The sequence below is a fragment of the Tamandua tetradactyla genome, chromosome 11 (assembly GCF_023851605.1).
Source record: "Tamandua tetradactyla isolate mTamTet1 chromosome 11, mTamTet1.pri, whole genome shotgun sequence".
Lineage (NCBI taxonomy): Eukaryota > Metazoa > Chordata > Mammalia > Pilosa > Myrmecophagidae > Tamandua > Tamandua tetradactyla.
Window position 1 is genome coordinate 4,342,412 of NC_135337.1, and position 20,155 is coordinate 4,362,566.

General features: G+C 46.0%; 1 protein-coding gene across 6 annotated transcripts in view; it reads left to right on the plus strand.

Annotated features, from left to right (window-relative positions):
- IGSF3 (immunoglobulin superfamily member 3) overlaps nt 1-20,155 on the plus strand; it is a 113,253-nt gene that overhangs the window by 49,966 nt on the left and 43,132 nt on the right. For all 6 annotated transcript variants that reach the window (XM_077119771.1, XM_077119775.1, XM_077119774.1 and 3 more), the window contains exons 3-4: nt 13,948-14,325; nt 16,725-17,135. In XM_077119771.1, coding sequence (XP_076975886.1) covers nt 13,948-14,325; nt 16,725-17,135 — 789 coding nt within the window. The remainder of the gene's footprint in view (nt 1-13,947; nt 14,326-16,724; nt 17,136-20,155) is intronic.

Consider the following 20,155-nt stretch of genomic DNA (forward strand, 5'->3'; position numbering starts at 1 on the left):
GATTACACACGTATATATGTGTACATATATATCTGTATGCAAAAAGGATTTTTTGAAAAGGAATGATGCATCTGTAAGTCACAGCGACATCAGTCCCTGGGAAGTGAGGAAGGAATCAAGATGGGCGAGGCAGGGGTAGTTGTTGACAGAAGAGGTTGAAGGCTTTGCAATATTCTAATTTAAAAAATATATTTTAATTAAATAAATATTATAATGTTTTTAACTTTGCTAATATTCAGATTTGCCATCAGAGTTTAGCAGTCCTCTAAGAAGACAGCTTTCAAGATTTACGAATGAGGAAATTAGACAACTGCTCAGAAATAGAGACCCAGCCGGGCGTTACTAGCTAAGTGTCCTGGTCTAGTTAGTACAATCAGGCAGCCTGGGAACTGATTCAGCAGTGTAGCTGTCAGAGGGGTCAGAGCTGGTGAGGAGTGAACTGTTGGATTCGAAGTCCTCTTCGGTGGTTCTGTAGCTGATAAGCCACACCTTCTTAGAATAGGCATCAATAATTTAACATTTATTAATCATCATTTTTAGACCAGCTCTATTTTAGTTACTGCTAGGGTTTTTAGAAAAGAAAGAAAGGATGATATTTTTGCCCTGGAGCTTAAAACCAGGCCAGGCCCTCTTCTCATCTCACTTGAATGCTAATTTGGACTCGCAGCTTCCAGTCCTGCCCTCTGCTCCGTCCTCTGCTCGCTGCCCGTGATGATTCAAAAACTCAGATTTTTTTTCTGTCTCCTGCCTTGGCTGTGCCAGCCTCTTTCTCAGCTTTGCGGTTCCCAGCTGAGGTGTTGGACCCTGTCAGTGGACCATTCAGTACCCTTAACCACTTGGCACTGCCTCACCCTCCCGTCATGAGCCACAACTGACCTGACTAAATTTCTTGGTTAATTACAGTGGAACGCTTTGTAATATGTTCATGTGGCATGCAGTTCCCCTCTCATCCTTCAAGACCCAATTCAAATATTACCTCTTCCATGAAGCCTTTTTCCACTTAATTTCTCCTTCCCAGGAGACATACACTTTTCACCTCACTGCCGTTATATCCTGTTATATAGTAATCGTAATTAGTTATGTGCATTTCTTTTTGCAATTGGTGGCTTAAGATAAAACTATGTTGTTATTCACCTCTCCTACACAATGCCCACCCTCGTAGCCCTTACAAGATAGGTCCTCAGAAATGGTTGGTTGAAAGTTTAGTTTATTTTCCAGTTATCTTTGCAGTGTAGTGAATTATCCCAAAACACAGAAGCTTTAAACAGCCATTTTATCACGCTCATGGAATATGTGGGTCTGGGAGTTGGCAGGGCACAGCAGGGATGGTTTCTCTCTGCCCCTCAATGTCTGGAGTCTCGGCTGGGAGGTGGCTCACAGTTGAGGCTGGAAACATCTGAGCGCTTGTTCACTCCCGCGGCTGGTGGTCGATGCTGGTATTAGCTAGGAGCTCTGCCGGGACTGCGGACTGGAGCGCCTACCCATAGCCTCCGTGTGTGCCTTGGGCTCCCTGATAGCATGGCAGTCCCAGCGCAGTTTTTACACGACAGCACAGGGCGCCAGCTAGCAAGGTGGAAGCTGCATCATTTTTAGTACCTACCCTTGGAAGTCACACAGTGTCACAAACCTGCCCGTATTCAAGGGGGGAGGAATTAAATTCCACCTCTTGATAGGTAGGGGTGTGGCATAGTTCCATTGTAGAAAAGCATGTGGGACAGGAGATAATGTTACGGTCCTGTTTGGAAAATACAGCCTGCCACCAGTTGTGGGAAGAGTTACTTATGCAGCTGGAGCTACTGTAACCTACAACTGTGACAGTCGGTAGCTTAACATTAATTGAGCACTTATGTGCCAGGTGCTGTGTGCTTTAAATGTAGTAAATTGTTGACTCCTTCAGCAACTCTACGAAGTTTATACCACAGTGAGGAAAATGAGACTCAGAGAGGCTAAGTAATCAGCCTAAAGCGTTACAGCTTCTGCCTGTGCTGTGGGAGGTCAATGAAGGGGAAGATTCCAGAATTAGCTTCGTTCTTCAGGTTTGCTGCTGGGCTGTGGCACTGTATACATCATGGAGCAGCCAGTGGCTGTTCTGAAGAGACAGTTTTGATTGAAGGAAGGACTCCGATGTGTGTCCTCGTGCCTGGGTCTTGAGCGGCTGAAGCTGAGCTGTCCTCGCTTGCCCTGTGCCTTCTGGATCTTCGTTGGGTTGGAGGAGGGCTGAAACAGTGACCTAGCTAGGGTTGTCTCTGCTGAGTGCTTTTCCTAAAGCCGGTGCCGCTACTCTGACTTCTTTTACTCACCCTCTCCTTACCTGAAGCCCTGCATCTATAAAGTAAAAGCCATGGTTCTTGTGAAGGGCCCTGCTGTGTGTCTGCCTGTCCCCTCCCGGAAGGCGTCAGGGTGTCTGAGCTCACACCGCTTCTGGTCCTCCCTTGGTGGGACTCCCCAGGCACCGTCACTTGATGTGGTGTCCAGGTGGCCCTTCTGCCTGCTCTCTGGGGAGCCTTAGGTTTTGTGAAGCCCTGGGGTGTCCGGTCCCCACCTGGACGGCCTGCTGTGGCAGCAACCACCCATGCCGCAGTGGGTCCGGAGGCTGGGCACACTTGCTGTTGTAGGCTTGAGGATCGTTGGGCAAGGAGATGCCGTGAGGCTCACCATTACTTACCACCTGTGTTCACTGGGCATTACGAGGAGCCACCGACTAAGAAAACCATGAGTCACGTTCTGTCTCATGGAGAAAGTTATTTAACCTTAAAAACCATTTTCTTGCCTGTAATGAAACTGACCTCATTGGCTTGTTGTGGGGATTAACTGAGAAGATGGAGGTGGAACCGTTTTACGGCAGTGGCCGGCATGCAAAGTGCTAGTCGTTGTGACCACTGACCTCTTCATTTAAAAGCGGCACACACTAGTTTATTTAACAAATGGGAAAATAGAGATCAGGCAGAGAAAGAGGGGCAAACGCATCCGTATTCTCAAACCTTCACTGATTCCGCTGATTATCATTAATATTTTGTTTGGTCATTTTTCTAGCCAGTTTTTTTAAATGTGATTTTTTAACTGCATATGCCGTTTTGCATTTTAAAATGAAGTTGCATTTGAATGTTCTTTTTTTTAAATTTGAAAATAATTTCTTTTTTTATTGAGGTAAAATGCATATAACACAAAATTCACCATTTTAATGATTTTGAACTCTATAATTCAGTGCCTTCCTGCACATTCTCAGTGCTGTACAGCCATCACTACTAATTACAGAGTATTTTCGTCACCCTAAAGGGAGTCCTGTCCCCACCAGCAGCCACACCCATCACCCCTTTCTCCAGCCACTGACAACTACTGATCTGAATTCAGTGGCTTTGGATTTGCCCGTCAGTGTTCTGGCACATCAAAGATGTTTCCTGTTTTTAGACTGATATCTTACATGGGTAGAAAAGAGATGAAATTTTAAAATATTCCTGCAGAATTCCTAATAGCTGGGTGCCGAATGAGCCCTGGGGATTGTTCAGGCCACAGCTGGAAGGGGAGATATGGAAGGGAGAGAGCCTTCTGACACGCTGACATGCTCCGTCGTGCATCTTAAACTCCGAAATTGGATCCTGTGCCTAGAGATTTGGGTCCTGGAGCCCAGGCACCCTCCCAAAAGTGCACGAGAAACTGACTTTCACAGGCACAGTGACGCCTGCTTGCTCACTGACTCCTGAGTCATATTGAACCAGGGGGCCAGGTTCATCTAGGACGAGAGCACAAAGGGAAAAGTGGCACATCCTTGGACAAGCATTATCTCCAAAAACTTAAGGGACACCATGGGTTTGTGTGTGTGACATACTGGGGACTGTCAGAACTAAATCTAAGAGGATATAGCCTTGCTCACTGACCATTCACTGTCTCAGGACATCATTCTTAATCTTTCTTTGGGTTTTGAACCCCGTTGAGAATCCTTTGAAGCTTGCAACCCTTTCCCCAAAAACACACACACACATGTGACACAATATTGCATTCAATCTTAAGCCCCCGGCTGTCTCCATTAGTTATCTATTGGTGCAAAACTAATTACCCTAACACTTAGCAGCCTAAAACAACAGTAAACAGTTATTATCTCACACAGTTCTGTGCATCAGGAATTCAGGAGCATCCAGCTGGGTAGTTCTGTCCTGGGCTCTCCCAGGAGGTTGCAGGTAAGACACCAGCTGAAACTGAAGACCCTGGGATGCTTGATTGGGCTGTAAGTTCTGCTTTCTGGGTGGCTCGGATGGACCTTCCCCAGGGGGCTGCCTGGGTGTCCTCGTAACGTGGCGTTCGGCTCTCTTCAGAGAGTCTGATCCAAGAGAGTAAGGCAGAAACCCCGGTGTCTTTTTATGACTTGTCCTTGGAAGCCACATGCCATCATTTGTGCATTTCCTACTGGTCACACTGGTCAGCCCTGTTCAGTGTCGGAGGGGCCACACGGGCATGGGTGCCTGGAGGTGAGCCTCGGTGGGAATCACCCTGGACTCTGGCTACCACAGAGGGTCCATGGATTAAGGTTAAGGCTCTGTAATGTTCAGATTAATATTACGAAGAGTATAATGTTCATTCCTCCAATAAATATTTATTCTCCTCCCACTACAAATCAGACATGGTGTTAATGCTAGATTCAGAGTCAAATAAGATGCAGCCACAACCCTCATCTTGTATGGAATATGAATACATAAACAAGTAATTACAGTATAATGAAGAGAAATGCCCGCATAATCCTCTGAACCAAGTGGGAGAACACAGGAGGGAAATGCCCTCTTTTCTTTGGAGTGTAAGGGATTTGAGGGGTCTTCATAGGAGTGGCATGTGAGACAGTGTATCATATCTCGTACACTAGGGGAAGGGAAAGGATCGGGACACAGTTTGCATTTTGTCATGATTTTTTATGGTTGGGAGGGGAGCCAGGTGGATAAAGAGAATATTAAGGAGATAGGGGTCAGGGGCTTCTAGGGGCAGTGTGAGGGAATCACGACTGCTGAAGCTGCCAATCAGCCGATTAAAAAAACCATCGGTCACCACCGTTGCACCAGCCACAAGCCTTCTTTCGAGATCCAGACCTAGATTTAAGGCAGCTTTTCTAAAGATGCAGCCGGAGACCACCTGCATGTGTCACCTGTGAGTGCCAGGGCCCCACTGAGACTTGTGGAATCAGAATGTAGGTGCTGGTGGAACGCTGTGGCTGGGGCTGAGCTCAGAGCCCCCTTGAGGCACTGCGTCCGTGCTGCGGGGAGGAGAGGGCAGGTGGCATCAGCCGCGTGGTGGGGACAGGGCAGGAAGAACGAGTCGGAACGCCAATAGAAAGACCATCTATGAAATGAACGGAGTTCCAACTACCAGGACAGTCTTTTAAAACGTTTTTTATTGTTAAATATAACATGTGTACAAAGAAAAGAGAAAAAGCAATGATTTTCAAAGTATACTTCAACAGATGGTTGCAGAACAGATTGCAGAGTTTGTCATGGGCTACCATTCCACTACTCCAGGTTTTTTCTTTCTAGCTGCTCCGAAACACTAGAGGCTTGAAACACTAGAGGCTTGAGAAGATACATTGTTTTCCTTTTTGTGAAAAGTAACATATATATTTCAGAGTTTGGTATGGGTTGTGATTCCACCATTTAGAAGTAGGCTTTACTTCTGGCTGCTCTAAGATACTGGAGACTAAAAGAAATATCAATATAATGATTCAGCACTCACATTCGTTTGTTTAATTCCACTTTCTCTGTATAAGTCCACTGTCCCCTTTGATCTTTCTCTCATTCCTTAGGGGTATTTGGGCTATGCCCATTCTAACTTTTTCATGTTGGAAGGGGCTGTCGATAATGCGGGGTAGGGGGATGGAACTAGTTGAAGTTCTGGAAGGGCTGGCCTCTCTGCATTTCAGAACTTATCTGGTCCAGAGACACATCTGGAAGTTGTAGGTTTCTGGAAGTTACACTTTGTAGAATCTTATAGAATGCCTTAGGTGTTCTTTAGGATTGGCAGGGATGGTTTTGTTGGGGTTTGGTAGGTTATGATAGGTAGCAATGTCTTCCGTAAAGGTGACCTCCAGAGTAGCCTCTTGACTGTATGTGAACTCTCTCAGCCACTGATACCTTATTTGTCACACTTCTTTTCCCCCTTTTGGTCAGGATGGCATTGTTGATCCCATGATGCCAGGGCCAGACTCATCCCTGGGATTTATTTTTGTTTATAATAGCAGAGAGGGGGGCGGGGAGGGGACCTGAATACCAAACATTAGGGGTACTTGTTACGTAAATTATGGTTTTATGTAGCAAGGACTAGCCAACACCAGCCAGTCACCTTTTTTTTTAGTATGACCAGCATGAGCTAAGAGTGGTTTTTTTACTTTTGCAAATGGTTGTTGGAAAAAAGATATCAAAAGACTAATACTTTGTGATGTGAAAATTATATGAAATCCAAGTTTTAATATGTATTAAGTTTGTGTATATCTTTATTTTATGGGTTGGCCATGACTGCATTTACATACAAGGGGAGGGTTGAGTAGTGGTGACACAGACCATATGTCTGCAGAGCCTAAAATACTTATTTTGACTTTCACAGAAAAAGTTTATTAAGCTCTCTAAATAGTAGAAGATTCTATATATAATCTAATAATGTGAAATGACATTCAAGATATGTTAATTGAAAAAATAGTTATGAAACAGTATGTGTAGTAAAATTCTTCTTCCAATTAAACTAAATATATATATGCCTAGAAAAAGAGATTGCAGAAATGCTAAACCATAAACAGTTGTTATCTCTGTATGGTGGGATTGTGGTTGATATTTATTTTGTTTTACCTTTTTGAAGTTTATAAATTTTACACAGCACAGATGCATTGTTTTTATTTTTTGATTATTTTTTCCCTGATTGTAAAACTAGTACATACTCATTGCCGAGAACTGGGAGAGAGAGTACAATGTAAAGGAAAAAAATAGAAATGACCTGTTATCCATCATCCAATATTTCTTTTTGGTCGTTTTTCAGGCAAAAGAAGTAAAATAATATGATACTAGTACATCATATTGTATACAGTTATATAAATCTTTAAATTTCCTTTTTTTTTTTCTGTATGCTATGGTGGGGTCACATTTCATGATTTTTCCATGTGAGTATCCCGTTATTGCAGCACCATTTGTTGAATTTTTGTTTGTTCGTTTTGCTTGTTTGTTTTTTGGGAAGTGCATGGGTCAGGAATTGCCCACATGGCAGGCGAGAATTCTACCACTGAACTTACCCTTGCACCCCTTAAATCTCCTATTTTCAAACTGCAGAAGTGATATTTTCTTATTTCAGAGAATTCAAAAATCACAAGAAGGTCTCAAAGTAAAAGAAACTATTAAAAAACAGTGGCAAGGGGGGAAGGCCTCTGTGGTTGAACAAGTAAGGGAGGGGCCGTGGGCTCAGAGGACGCCTTGGTCAGTTTGGGTTGGGCCTGATTAGGGGCAGTGGTGACTCCGAGGAGGGCAGTGGTGACGGCCGTGCCGGGAGACCGTGCTGCAGAGCTCCAGGGTATGGTGGCCGTTAAACTGCTGAAAAGAAAAAAGGTTAATTTTTATTTCTGCCTTCCAGTGGAAGAAAATGCAGAAGCTGTTTAATCAATGGCTGACAGTGGGACTGGGTGTGTGGTTCAAGAACAGTGGGGCATTTACTTGTCACAGCTGTTTATGCCCTCGTCAGGCTTGGGGGAGGTTTTTTTTTTGACCCTGGTGCTCTGGCTCCTTCCAGCTACTTAGCACTGTTTACCTTTCAAGAGAGGTGATGTTTATTATCAGCTGATTAAGTGCTTTTGTGAGGTCTGTAAATAGAAAGCCTGCTTGTTAAGCTTGTTACTGCGGCACTACAGCCAGTATCTGATGGGTCTCAGCTACTTTCCCGTGCCCATCAGAAGTCTAGGGAAGAATGAAACTTCTTGAACCAAGTCAGTCCCTTTTTTGTAGAAGGGAGGGGCTTAAAGCTACTGAGAGGTTTAAATTAGGATATGTTTAATTTGGGTACCTGGCTCATACTGTATAGATCCCATAAAGCATTTTTTTTTATTATGATCATTCCGTTCTACATATATAATTAGTAATTCATAAGATCATCACAGTTGCATATTCATCATCATGATCATTTCTTAGAACATTTGCATCTATTCAGAAAAAGAAATAAAAGACGACAGAAAAAAATTCATACATACCATACCCCTTACCCCTCCCTTTCATTGATCACTAACATTTCAATCTAAATTTATTTTAACATCTCCTCCCCCTATTATTTATTTTTATTCCATTTGTTTTACTTGTCTGTTGATAAGGTACATAAAAGGAGCATCAGACACAAGGTTTTCACAATCACACAGTCACACTGTGAAAGCTGTATTATGATACAATCATCTTCAAGAAACATGGCTACTGGAACACAGCTCTACATTTTCAGGCAGTTCCCTCCAGCCTCTCCATTACATCTTGACTAACAAGGTGACATCTATTTAATGCGGAAGAATAACCTCCAGGATAACCTCTCGACTCTGTTTGGAATCTCTCAGCCATTGACACTTTATTTTGTCTCATTTCCCTCTTCCCCCTTTTGGTCGAGAAGGTTTTCTCAATCCCTTGACGCTGAGTCTCAGCTCATTCTAGGGTTTTTCTCAATCCCTTGATGCTGAGTCTCAGCTCATTCTAGGATTTCTGTCCCACGTTGCCAGGAAGGTCCACACCCCTGGGAGTCATGTCCCATGTAGACAGGGGGAGGGTGGTGAGTCTGCTTAAAGCATATCTTGACCCAGGCACACAGTAGAATCATTTGGAGAGCTGTTTTTAAAAACCTTTTTTTTAAATTGTGAAATGTAACATATAAATAGAAAAGCAATACACTTCAAAGTACATTTTAATAACTGGTTATAGAACAGATTCCAAAGTTTGGTATGGTTTACAGGTCCACAATTTCAGGTTTGTCCTTCTAGCTGCTCCAAGATCCTAGACACTAAAAAGAAATATAATAATTAAGTAGTCATACTCATTTGTTAAATCCCAGCTTCTCTGTTATAACTTCGTTCTTTGATCTTTCTCCCAGTCTTTAGGGATATTTGCATTTTGCCCATTCCAGCTTTTTTCGTGTTGACAGTGTAGAATAAGGGGATGGAAGTAGTTGATGTTCTCGGAGAGAACCTCTGGGTTTCAGGACTTACCTGCCTGAGAACCATCTGAAGGTTTTATGTTTCTGAAAAGTGAACCTGGAGTGTGAAACTTCTGTAGGATCTCACATAGAGCCCTGGGTATTCTTAAGGGTTAGCAAGGATAATGTTGGTTGGAGTTTGGCAAACTGTGGCAGTTAGCAGTCTCTAACTGAAGCCTCTGTAAGAGTAGCCTCCAGAATAGCCTCTGGGCTCTATTTGAACTCTCTCAGCCACTGATACTTTATTTTGCTACATTTCTTTTCCCCATTTTCGTTAGGAAGTCATTGTTGATCCCGCAGTACCAGAGCCAGGCTCATCCCTGAAAGTCATGGCTTACATTGCCAGGGACACTCATATCCCCGGATGTCATGTCCCACATAGGGAAGGGGGTAATAATTTTCCTTGCAGAGTTGAATTTAGAGAGGCCACATCTGAGCAATGAAAGAGGTTCTCTGGAAGTAGCTGTTAGGCATAGTTATAGGTAGGCTTAGCTTCTCCACTACAGAAATAAGTTTCATAAGAGCAAGCATCAGTCAAGGGCTTGGCCTATTAACTTGAGAGTCCCTAATGCTTGAGAGAGTAACACAGGTTTCACCTGGGGAGCTTTTAAAACTCTTCATGCCTAGACTGTACCCCAGACCAATTACATTGGGGTGGGGGCCAGACACTGTTATTTTTTTTTAAGTTCCCCAGGTGATTCCAGCGTGCGTCCAAGGTTGAGAAGTTGTGCCTTAAGGGACATGTTGGCTCTCCCTTGTCTTGCCCTCAGCCCCATCTGCAGGGGAGGGGGGTGGTTGCTGCTGTGTGGTTCTAGAGTACCGAAAGGCAAAGGAGGCCTAAATTTTGTCAGTGTCATTAAATTGTTTTCAAAGTGCTATGCTTTTCAGGAGTTCTGCAAACATTGGATTCAAATGTAACTGTATATATGTATTTTAAATATTTTCACTGTATACAACAAAAAAATACAAATATTTTTGACATGCAAACATTCTATACATGGTGTACAATCGTGTACTCACAATATCATCACATGGTTGTGTACTCATCACCATGATCACTTTTTTGAACATTTGCATCTTTCCAGCAAAAGAAATAAAAAAATAAAAGATAAAAACTCATATATGAACTCATGTAGATAGTTTGATTGAATGTCATAAGTACTTGGAATCTCAGGTAGCACATGAGATTTTGTTGGTTTGTCCAGAGTGATGCCCCGATGAATCCGAGGATGATTTGATCAGTGACTGGAAAAGTATTTGCAAGCCCCCTTCGGGGAATGGTGAGAGTGGGGAGGAATTCAACCTCCCCAAGTTGAATTCTTGATATTCTCACAAGCAGTGTGGACAACCAAAGCTATAGGCTGAGCCCCCACTCTTGGGGTTTGTTCACATGAAACTTAAACCCACAAAAGATAGGTCAAGTCTACTTAAAATTTAGGCCTAAGAGTCACCCCCCAAGAGAGCCTCTTTTGTTGCTCAGATGTGTCCTCTCTCTCCAGCCAATATGACGAGCAGTCTCACCACCCTCCCCCTCTCTGCGTGGGACATGACTCCCAGGGGTGAGGACCTTCCTGGCAACGTGGGACAAAGATCCTGGAATGAACTGAGACTCAGCATCAAAGGATGGAGAAGAACCCTAGAATGAGCTGAGAATTAACATCAAGAGACTGAGAGAACCTTCTTGACCAAAAGGGGGAAGAGTAAAATGAGGCAAAGTGTCAATGGCTGAGAGATTCCAAACAGAGTTGAGAGGTTAACCAGATTAAGTAGATATCACCTTGTTGTTCAAGATGTAGTGGAGAGGCTGGAGGGAATTGCCTGAAAATGTAGAGCTGTGTTCCAGTAACCATGTTTCTTGATGATGATTGAACAATGATATAGCTTTCACAATGAGACTCTGTGAATGTGAAAACCTTATGTCTGATGCTCCCTTTAGCTACTATATGAACAGAAGAGTGGAACATATGGAATAAAAATAAATAACAGGGGGAACAGATGTTAAAATAAATTCAGTTTGAAATAGTGGTAGGTGAAGGCGAGGTATGGTACGTATAGTTTTTTTTTTTTCTATTATCGTTTTATTTCTTTTTCTAAATCGATGCAAATGTACTAAGAAATGATGAATATGCAACTATGTGATGATATTAAGAATTACTGATTGTATATGTAGAATGGAATGATTTCTAAATGTTTTAATTTTTTTTATTAATAAAAAAAAATCCAAAAAAAAACCTCATATATGCCATACCCGTCCCTCTCATTGACCAATAGTATTTCCAGCTACTCAATTTATTTTAACCTTTGTTCCCCCTATTATTTATTTACCCATATTTTTTTACTCATCAGTCCATAGGAACATCATACACGAGGTTTTCACAATCACGCAGTCACGCTGTGAAAGCTATATCATTATACAATCATCTTCTAGAAACATGGCTATTGGAGCACAGCTCTACATTTTCAGGCACTTCCCTCTCGCCACTCCAATACACCTTAAACTCAAAAGGGCTTATCTGTATAATGCATAAGAATAACCTCCAGGATAACTGCTCAACTCTGTTTGGAATCTCTCAGCCACTGACACTTTATTTTGTCTCATTTCACTCTTCCCCCTTTCGGTTGAGAAGGTTTTCTCAATCCCTTGATGCTGAGTCCCAGCTCATTCTAGGATTTCTGCCCCACGTTGCCAGGAAGGTCCACACCCCTGGGTGTCATGTCCCACGTAGACAGGGGGAGGGCAGTGAGTTTTCTTGCCGTGTTGGGTGAGAGAGAGGCCACATCTGAGCAGCAAAAGAGGTTCTCCGGGGATTTTTTCAAATTTAGGAAGAGTACAAATAATCAAAATGTTACACATCAAATATAACATGTTGGAAATTATTAATGTATCGTCTTCACACTGGTTGTAAATATAATGAATGTTATCAACCACCCGAATGTATAAGATAAATTCTCACATATCGCGATGATCTGTAACCTTCTTCCCCCACTCATACTCTTCCTTTTTTCAGTTTCCCTCCTTCCTTTATGGGTTAGTCCCCATTTCCAGGATTTGATTTTGCTGAAGCCAGGATGGAGTTTTGTTTTGTTCAGAGAAAAGGTTTTGCATAACGAAGGTTTGTAAAGCATAGGGCTTCCCTTGCAGAGACCCTTTTTTTTGAGGTTAGGTTTGCGGATTAGATCAGTTTGCTTCTAGGCAATAAGGGCTTAGAGCCTTATTGAACTCCTTGCTGTTTACCTTCAGGCTGGTTTACATTGGGGCAGCAGTGATTCCCCTTTTTGGGTAAAGGGGAAGCTTTCAGGGGTTGGGATGCAGCTGTGGGTGGAGGTTGCTGAGAGAGATGGTGCCATCATCGAGATGCCCTTGAAATGTCCTTGGCCAAATCCTGTCCCCTGAGGATCCAGAGCCTTAGAATGCTCCAATCAGAAGAGATTTGGCTAGCAACTCTCCTTACCCAGTGCTAACTAACTGTGAGCTAAGCCCAGCCCTGGGGGCTTTACAAAGTTACGCTATTCAAACCATTCAGTGAGTCTGTGAGGCATGTATTATTATCTCCACCGTACAGATAAGAAAACTGAGGCTCAGAGAGGTTAAATAACTTGTCCAAGGTCAGTAAGTGACCAAGCTAGAATCAGGATGTATGCCAATCTGCTCCGAAGCCTGTGCCCTGAACTACTAGAGCACACTTCCTTCTTAGAATTCATTTCATCAGATGGGAAGATCAAGGTCCAGAAAAGAAAAGCAACTCGTCCAAGATGACTTGGCCAGTTCCAGTTACTGGCTAAGCTGCAGCTGGATCTCACCTGCCAGACCTTGCAGTTGCCAAAGAGGTTCAGAGGAGCGTTGCCTCACCCCTACCCCTTCCCAGCGGCTGAGGCACGACGGGTGTGCTGGCATGGAATATGTTAAATTTACCGTATCTCACATGTTTAAGTCTGCCACCCTCCCCCCCTCCCCATTGGTCTGCAAGGGGATTCATGGGCAGGCAGGAGCGACCACCGGAGACCGTATCCCAGCCACATGACTGTGGCCGAATCAGGGCTGAGATCTCAAGGGCAGCCTGATGTCCTTGCTCCAGGTTTTTTCCACACTGCCCATGTCCACTCCGTTGTCAGTTGTGGGAATCTGGGCAGCAGGGAACTGCTTCAGCCCTCGACACTCAGATTTGCATGTGTTCAGCTTAAAACAGCAGCAGCCTGCAGGCGCTCAGCTTTACCTCCATTCATGGGGAAGAGGAAGTTAGGAATGCTTCCTAGGATTCGTGTGGGGAAGCAACTACGTTTGAAAATGAAGTGTGCAGTACTAAGAAAAGGGCCCCAAGCTTTTCCCCACCTGCTCTCTAATCAAGGGCGGAGCTTGGAATTTCTGCCTGATTTGGAGACGGTTTCTTTTATTTGTTTTCACACAAATTTGTGCCGAGGATTCAACATGTCCTGTTCATTTTACTACAGATTTGATAAACAGCATTAATACATACACATGAAACTGTCTCATAAATGACAAAGAAGGACTAAGTCATTTTCCCAAGGGCCAGCCGTTGACTAAGTAACAAAACCTTGTCCTTGCACTATCACCTTCCCATCTATGTAAATTAGGGACAGATTTACTGCAGAGTGTTTTAATTAATATTAATAGATCACAGAGCAGCTCCGAGAGAGTCAGTAAGTATTTGTATTATCATCCTGTCACCCAGATAATAAGCTCTGAGAAGTCAGCGCCTCATTGGCCTCTGGGGTGGGAAGGTAACCGAGCATGCTGTGTGTCTGTCCCTGCAGGTGTGGCGTCGGCACAGCGGCAGGTTTCCGTCCAGGAAGGCCCCCTGTACCGCACGGAGGGCTCCCACATCACCATCTGGTGCAATGTAAGTGGCTACCAGGGACCTTCCGAGCAGAATTTCCAGTGGTCCATTTACCTGCCCTCGGCCCCCGAGCGTGAGGTTCAGATTGTCAGCACCATGGACTCCTCCTTCCCTTACGCCATCTACACCCAGCGCGTCCGCAGTGGCAAGATCTATGTGGAGAGAGTCCAGGGCAGCTCGGCCTTGCTGCACGTCATGGACCTCCAGGCCCGGGACGCCGGGGAGTACGAATGCCACACGCCCAACACCGACGAGCGGTATTTCGGGAGCTACAGTGCCAAGATGAGCCTTGTGGGTAAGGAGGTGCCGCTTTCCAGTGGCCAGTGCTCACTCCTTTTTTTTTTTTTTTCTTTAACACTCTCCATTGGGAAACATAACACATATATACACAAAAGAGCACTAAATTTCAAAGTGCATTTTAACAAGCAGCCTTAGCATGGGTTTCAGATATGGGTATGGGTTACAGTTCCACAAGCCCATACTTTGTCCTCTAGCTGCTGCAGGACACTGGAGCCCAGAAGAAATATCCATCAGTTTCCTGATTCAGCAGTCATAGCCATTTGCCAACTCCCACCTTCCCTGGCACAACTTCTCCCTCTCCCTTGATCCCCCCTCCCCTCCCCCAGAGATACTTGGGCCGTGCCCCCCTCCCCCCTTCATGCTGGAAAGGGGTGTTGACAACATGGAATAGGGGATGGAGCTAGCTGATGCTCCCACAGGCTGACCCCTCCAGGTCCCAGGACCCATCTGGCCTAGGGACTATTCGGAGGTTGCAGGCCCCTGGAAAGTAAAGTGCATGAAGTGTCCATGGACTCTCACACAGAGCCCTCGGCGCTCACTAGGGGCAGCAGGAACAAGATTGGTTGGGGTCTGGGACACCATAGCAACCAGCAGTATCCAGCCGAAGCCCACAGAGGGGCAGCCTTCACAATAACCTCTCGACTCTGTCCAAACGCTCTCAGCCACTGACCTCTCATCTTGCCACGCTTCTTCTCCCCGCCGTGGTCGGGAAGGCACTGTCAGTCCCACGATGCCAGGGCCATGTCTGTCCCTGGGAGTCACACCCCACGTTGCCACAGAGCCTTCACCCCTAGGTGTCATGTCCCATGGAGGGGACATGGCAATGCTTTGCCTTCAGTTCCTCTTTTTTTAAAAATTTATTTTCTTCAGTGCTTGCTCATATATGCAATTTTGTCTTAAACTATGCTTTGACTTTTAAAACAAATATAACAAAAACTTTTCCAAATGTTTTAGAAGTTATCAAGGCAGCATGAAGTGGGAAAAAAAAATTTTGTTGGTCTACTTGTAAATAAAAGGAAGCTTAAAAAAGGACCTAGTACAAATGTTAAAGGTTTCAGAGAAGGCCAATCCTCCAGCTGGCCGAAGGGGGTGTGAAAGTATAAGTCAGGACATTTGTGGTAGATGATTTGAATCAATGATGAGAAAAGCATAGCGTATGACATGGGCTGGAAGGGAGATGACAGCCTTTACTGGCTCTGGCCTGAATGGAGCATTGCCAGAACTGGGGGTGAACGGGGCTGCAGGTTCTCGCTTGACCTTGAGTGCGGTTGTGGGTCCTTTGGCTGAGTGAGAAAGGGCTTGCTGAGAAAGGACTTGTAAAGCAGCCGTCTTCCCTTGAGCACGATGCTCCCTGAAGGAAGTAGGGGCGCACACAAGGGGAAGGCAGCGGGCAGCTTTCAGTGTGGATGACACTGGACCACAGGGCTTGCCAAGGTGACAGTGTCAGCACTGCCAAGGCTGTTTGTTTTTCTGGCCACGTCTTAAGCAAGAAGTCCTGGCGGTTCTTTTATGCATACAAGTACTGCCCTTTGTTTACTTTTCTTTTCTCTGACAAGTCTGTATCCAGCTGGAAGCCTCTGAGGCCCAAACAGTTACAATTCTTCCAATTCTGAGATGAGTGCAGCTAGAAAACACAGCCGAGCTGTGATTGAGTTGCCCTCATCTGTCAGAGGGATGTTGCTGTTTTATCTCCTGGAAGATGTAAGGGTTGGAATAAAATTCTGACCGAGAGACCATAGGGAAAATCTTGTCACTTGCTTGAGTCATATCCATCTTGTGGTTTGACAGATGAATTATATGAAAATCAAAAAGCATTTTAAAATAGGGCATGGTGATTCTTTTCTGTAGCAAATAGTGTCTTAAAAATAGCTTTCCTAGAGCATTGCATGACTGAAGTTATGCCAGGAAATGGGGAAAGGAGAAGGGATGGTGGGAAGAGAAGAAATGAAAAAGTTTTACAGATACATAAAGCTAAAAGTTCCAGGAGCAATTTCCATTTGCTCCTGAAATGGAAGTGAAGTGAAGAAGTGAAGCCAGAGTTTCTCGAACGGATACCGACATCAACAGTAAGATCTTTTGACCTAAAAGAAAATTCTTCTGACACGGTATTTTCGGGAAATTCATTTAGTATGTAAAAAGAAATGCAACACACATTTTATCTGAGTGTTACCGAAAATACTAAACAGGTAAGTGCCAAAAAATGCATTCCAAATTCAAACAGACAGCTTTTTCGGTTTATGTACCATCTGGGGTTATCTGTGGCTGCGCCGAAGGCTGACTCTGTTAGGGATGTAGGGAGGGTGATACCTGCATGGAAAGGGGGCTCAGCCCTTGGTAGGGGTAAGGTTCTGTGGCTTTGTGACCGCACACTCTCGGGACGTTTCTGTGTTGCAGTGATTCCTGACTCCCTCCAGATCACCGCCACACCCCAGACTCTGCACAAAGTGGAGCAGGACCCTCTGGAGCTGAGCTGTGAGGTGGCCACGGAGACGTTGCAGCACAGCCACCTGTCCGTGGCCTGGCTCCGGCAGAGAGGCAGCGAAAAGCCCGTGGAGGTCATTTCCCTGAGCCGAGATTTTGTGCTTCAGTCCAGCAGTGAATATGCCCAGAGGCAGAGCCTGGGAGAGGTGCGGCTGGAGAAGCTGGGCCGGTCCACCTTCCGCCTCACCGTCTTCCACCTGCAGCCCTCGGACCAGGGCGAGTTCTACTGCGAGGCTTCTGAATGGATCCAGGACCCGGACGGGTCGTGGTACGCCATGACCAGAAAGCGCTCCGAGGGGGCCTTCGTCAACGTCCAGCCCACCGGTCAGTCTCTCCGGTCCCCAGTTGATATGTGGTGGTGAGGACTGTCAAACACGGGAGGGACTGGGGGACCCCTTCTAAAAGCAGAACTGGTTTTCACGCACAGTTACGTGTCGTCCTGCCCCAGGATCAGAGGTACCTGGAGGCCGTGCCGGGCTGGACCAAATCCCACTTACAGACATGTTTTCTTTGGCCTGCACGGTGTTTTTTTAAGAAATATTTTTATTGACAAAACAAAACAACATACAGACACGAACATTCTTAACATATGAATGTTCCGTACTTGCTGTATAATCAGTGCACCATCAGTGGCTCACGATATCATCACATAGTTGTGTATTCATCACCACGATCATGTCTTAGAACATTTGCATCACTCCAGAAAAAGAAAAAAGAAAAAAACTCATACATACCATACCCCTTACCCCTCCCTCTCATTGACCACTAGTGTTTCCAACTCGACTGCATGGTGTTTTAAAACTTCTTGAATTAAAAAGTGGAGTTTTTACAACTCTGTTGGATGACCCTGACCTCCCTTTCCCACTTCGCCATGGTGGCTGCCCTTTGATGGGGGGTTGTGCGTTCTATTCTTTGGGTCCCAATGCTGTTTGATTTGTAGGAGACACTTGTGATCATTAGCCCTCCATCACAGGTACAAAACTTTGGCTTAAATTACCCAAATGCAGCCAGCTATGACTATGACTGTACAAATTATTTATATTACTTATGATTTTTCGGGTGGTGCTTTATAATTTCCAAAATGCTTTTTCATGTATGACTTCACCAGTCCCCTTAGAAGTTCTGGGAGGTAAGTAGGTCGTAGTGTTCCCACTTTATAGGTGAGGCTCCCGAGTACAGGTTACCTATGGGCCCAGGAGGAGTGCCAGCTGGTTGACGAGGCCCACTGGAGAGTACCGGGTTCTGCCATAAATGTTTTCTCAAGTAAAAGATCTGGGAAGGAAGTTCCCCGACTGCCCTGTGTGAGTTGTTTTGAGCTAGAGCAAAGTGATGGTAGCGCTGCGAAGTGCAGGCCCCCCTGAGTCCTACAATCTCAGACTTCGCTCTCCAGGCCCCCGAGTCCAGCCAGGCCTGGGTCAGAGTAGCGGCTGTTAGCTAGGTGCCTCTGCTGGGCCGGGCAGCCGGGCTCTTGCCTGGGCCTTTGGCTTCCTTGCTGTGGTTGGAGCAGGGTGGTTGGTGTCACTCGGGGGTGCCATGAGTGACCTGAGAGTCTTTGTGTTTTTGGTCACTGCTGGTGAGTGGGGTTGTGGCTGGTGGGAAACGAACCAGGGGCGTCTGAGATGCAGGTGGCACTCCCCTCTCCAAGACCTACCCGTTTGCTGCCGTCTGCCACTTGGTCTTTTCAGTAACTCCAGAACAGTGCTTTATCCCATCTAATAGTGCAGATTCCCAGGCCACATCCTGCATGTCCTAGAGGCTGTGGGGGTGGGACCTGAGAAGCCGGACGCACAGTGCTCTCCCCAGGTGGGTCCTCCTCTTTCTGCACGGCGGTGTACAGTGCTCTCCCCGGGTGGGTCCTCCTCTTTCTGCACGGCGGTGTACAGTGCTCTCCCCGGGTGGGTCCTCCTCTTTCTGCACGGCGGTGTACAGTGCTCTCCCCGGGTGGGTCCTCCTCTTTCTGCACGGCGGTGCACAGTGCTCTCCCCGGGTGGGTCCTCCTCTTTCTGCACGGCGGTGCACAGTGCTCTCCCCGGGTGGGTCCTCCTCTTTCTGCACGGCGGTGCACAGTGCTCTCCCCGGGTGGGTCCTCCTCTTTCTGCACGGCGGTGCACAGTGCTCTCCCCGGGTGGGTCCTCCTCTTTCTGCACGGCGGTGCACAGTGCTCTCCCCGGGTGGGTCCTCCTCTTTCTGCACGGCGGTGCACAGTGCTCTCCCCGGGTGGGTCCTCCTCTTTCTGCACGGCGGTGCACAGTGCTCTCCCCGGGTGGGTCCTCCTCTTTCTGCACGGCGGTGCACAGTGCTCTCCCCGGGTGGGTCCTCCTCTTTCTGCACGGCGGTGCACAGTGCTCTCCCCGGGTGGGTCCTCCTCTTTCTGCACGGCGGTGCACAGTGCTCTCCCCGGGTGGGTCCTCCTCTTTCTGCACGGCGGTGCACAGTGCTCTCCCCGGGTGGGTCCTCCTCTTTCTGCACGGCGGTGCACAGTGCTCTCCCCGGGTGGGTCCTCCTCTTTCTGCACGGCGGTGCACAGTGCTCTCCCCGGGTGGGTCCTCCTCTTTCTGCACGGCGGTGCACAGTGCTCTCCCCGGGTGGGTCCTCCTCTTTCTGCACGGCGGTGCACAGTGCTCTCCCCGGGTGGGTCCTCCTCTTTCTGCACGGTGGTGGCATTCTCTGGACAGCCGGTGGGTGAGTGGGTCGGTCCGAGTGGGCGCCCCTGGATCTGCTCTGCAGGAACCAGAGCTGTTCAGAAGCTTCAAGTCTTCTCATACTAGGGCATCCTCGGAAGAGGCTTTATTTTATATTTATACTTTTCCTTCCTGGATGGTTTTAAGATCAGCTTCAACTGTCTCGTCCACATACTATATCTTAATACTTTTAAATTAGGTTGCATCAATTAATCTTCTTTATTTTAATCTTGCCGATTTGGAATTAGGATGTTTTGAACTTGTCATGCAGGTACATCTGTTTCAGTTACTGCTGAAGCAAATACCATGCGATGGTGTGGCTTAAACGGTGAGGATGTATCACCTTTTGGTTTGGGGGATTAAAAAAAGTACAAATCAAGGCATCATCAACGTGATGCTTTCTCCCCAGTGAATGTGGCATTCTAGGGCCGGCTGCTGGTCATTCTCGGTCCTTAGTTTGTGATATAGCAATGCACATGGCAGCCTCTCCTGACCTCTCCACTCTTCCAGGTTTCCTGATTTCACTTTCGGAATTCCTTTGGCTCTCTTCTCTGTCTGAATTCATTCTGCTTATAAAGGACTCCAATAATAGGATTAAGACCCTGATTGGACTGGTCCACACCTTACTTTAAGTAACCTCATCAAAAAGTCCTCCCTACAATG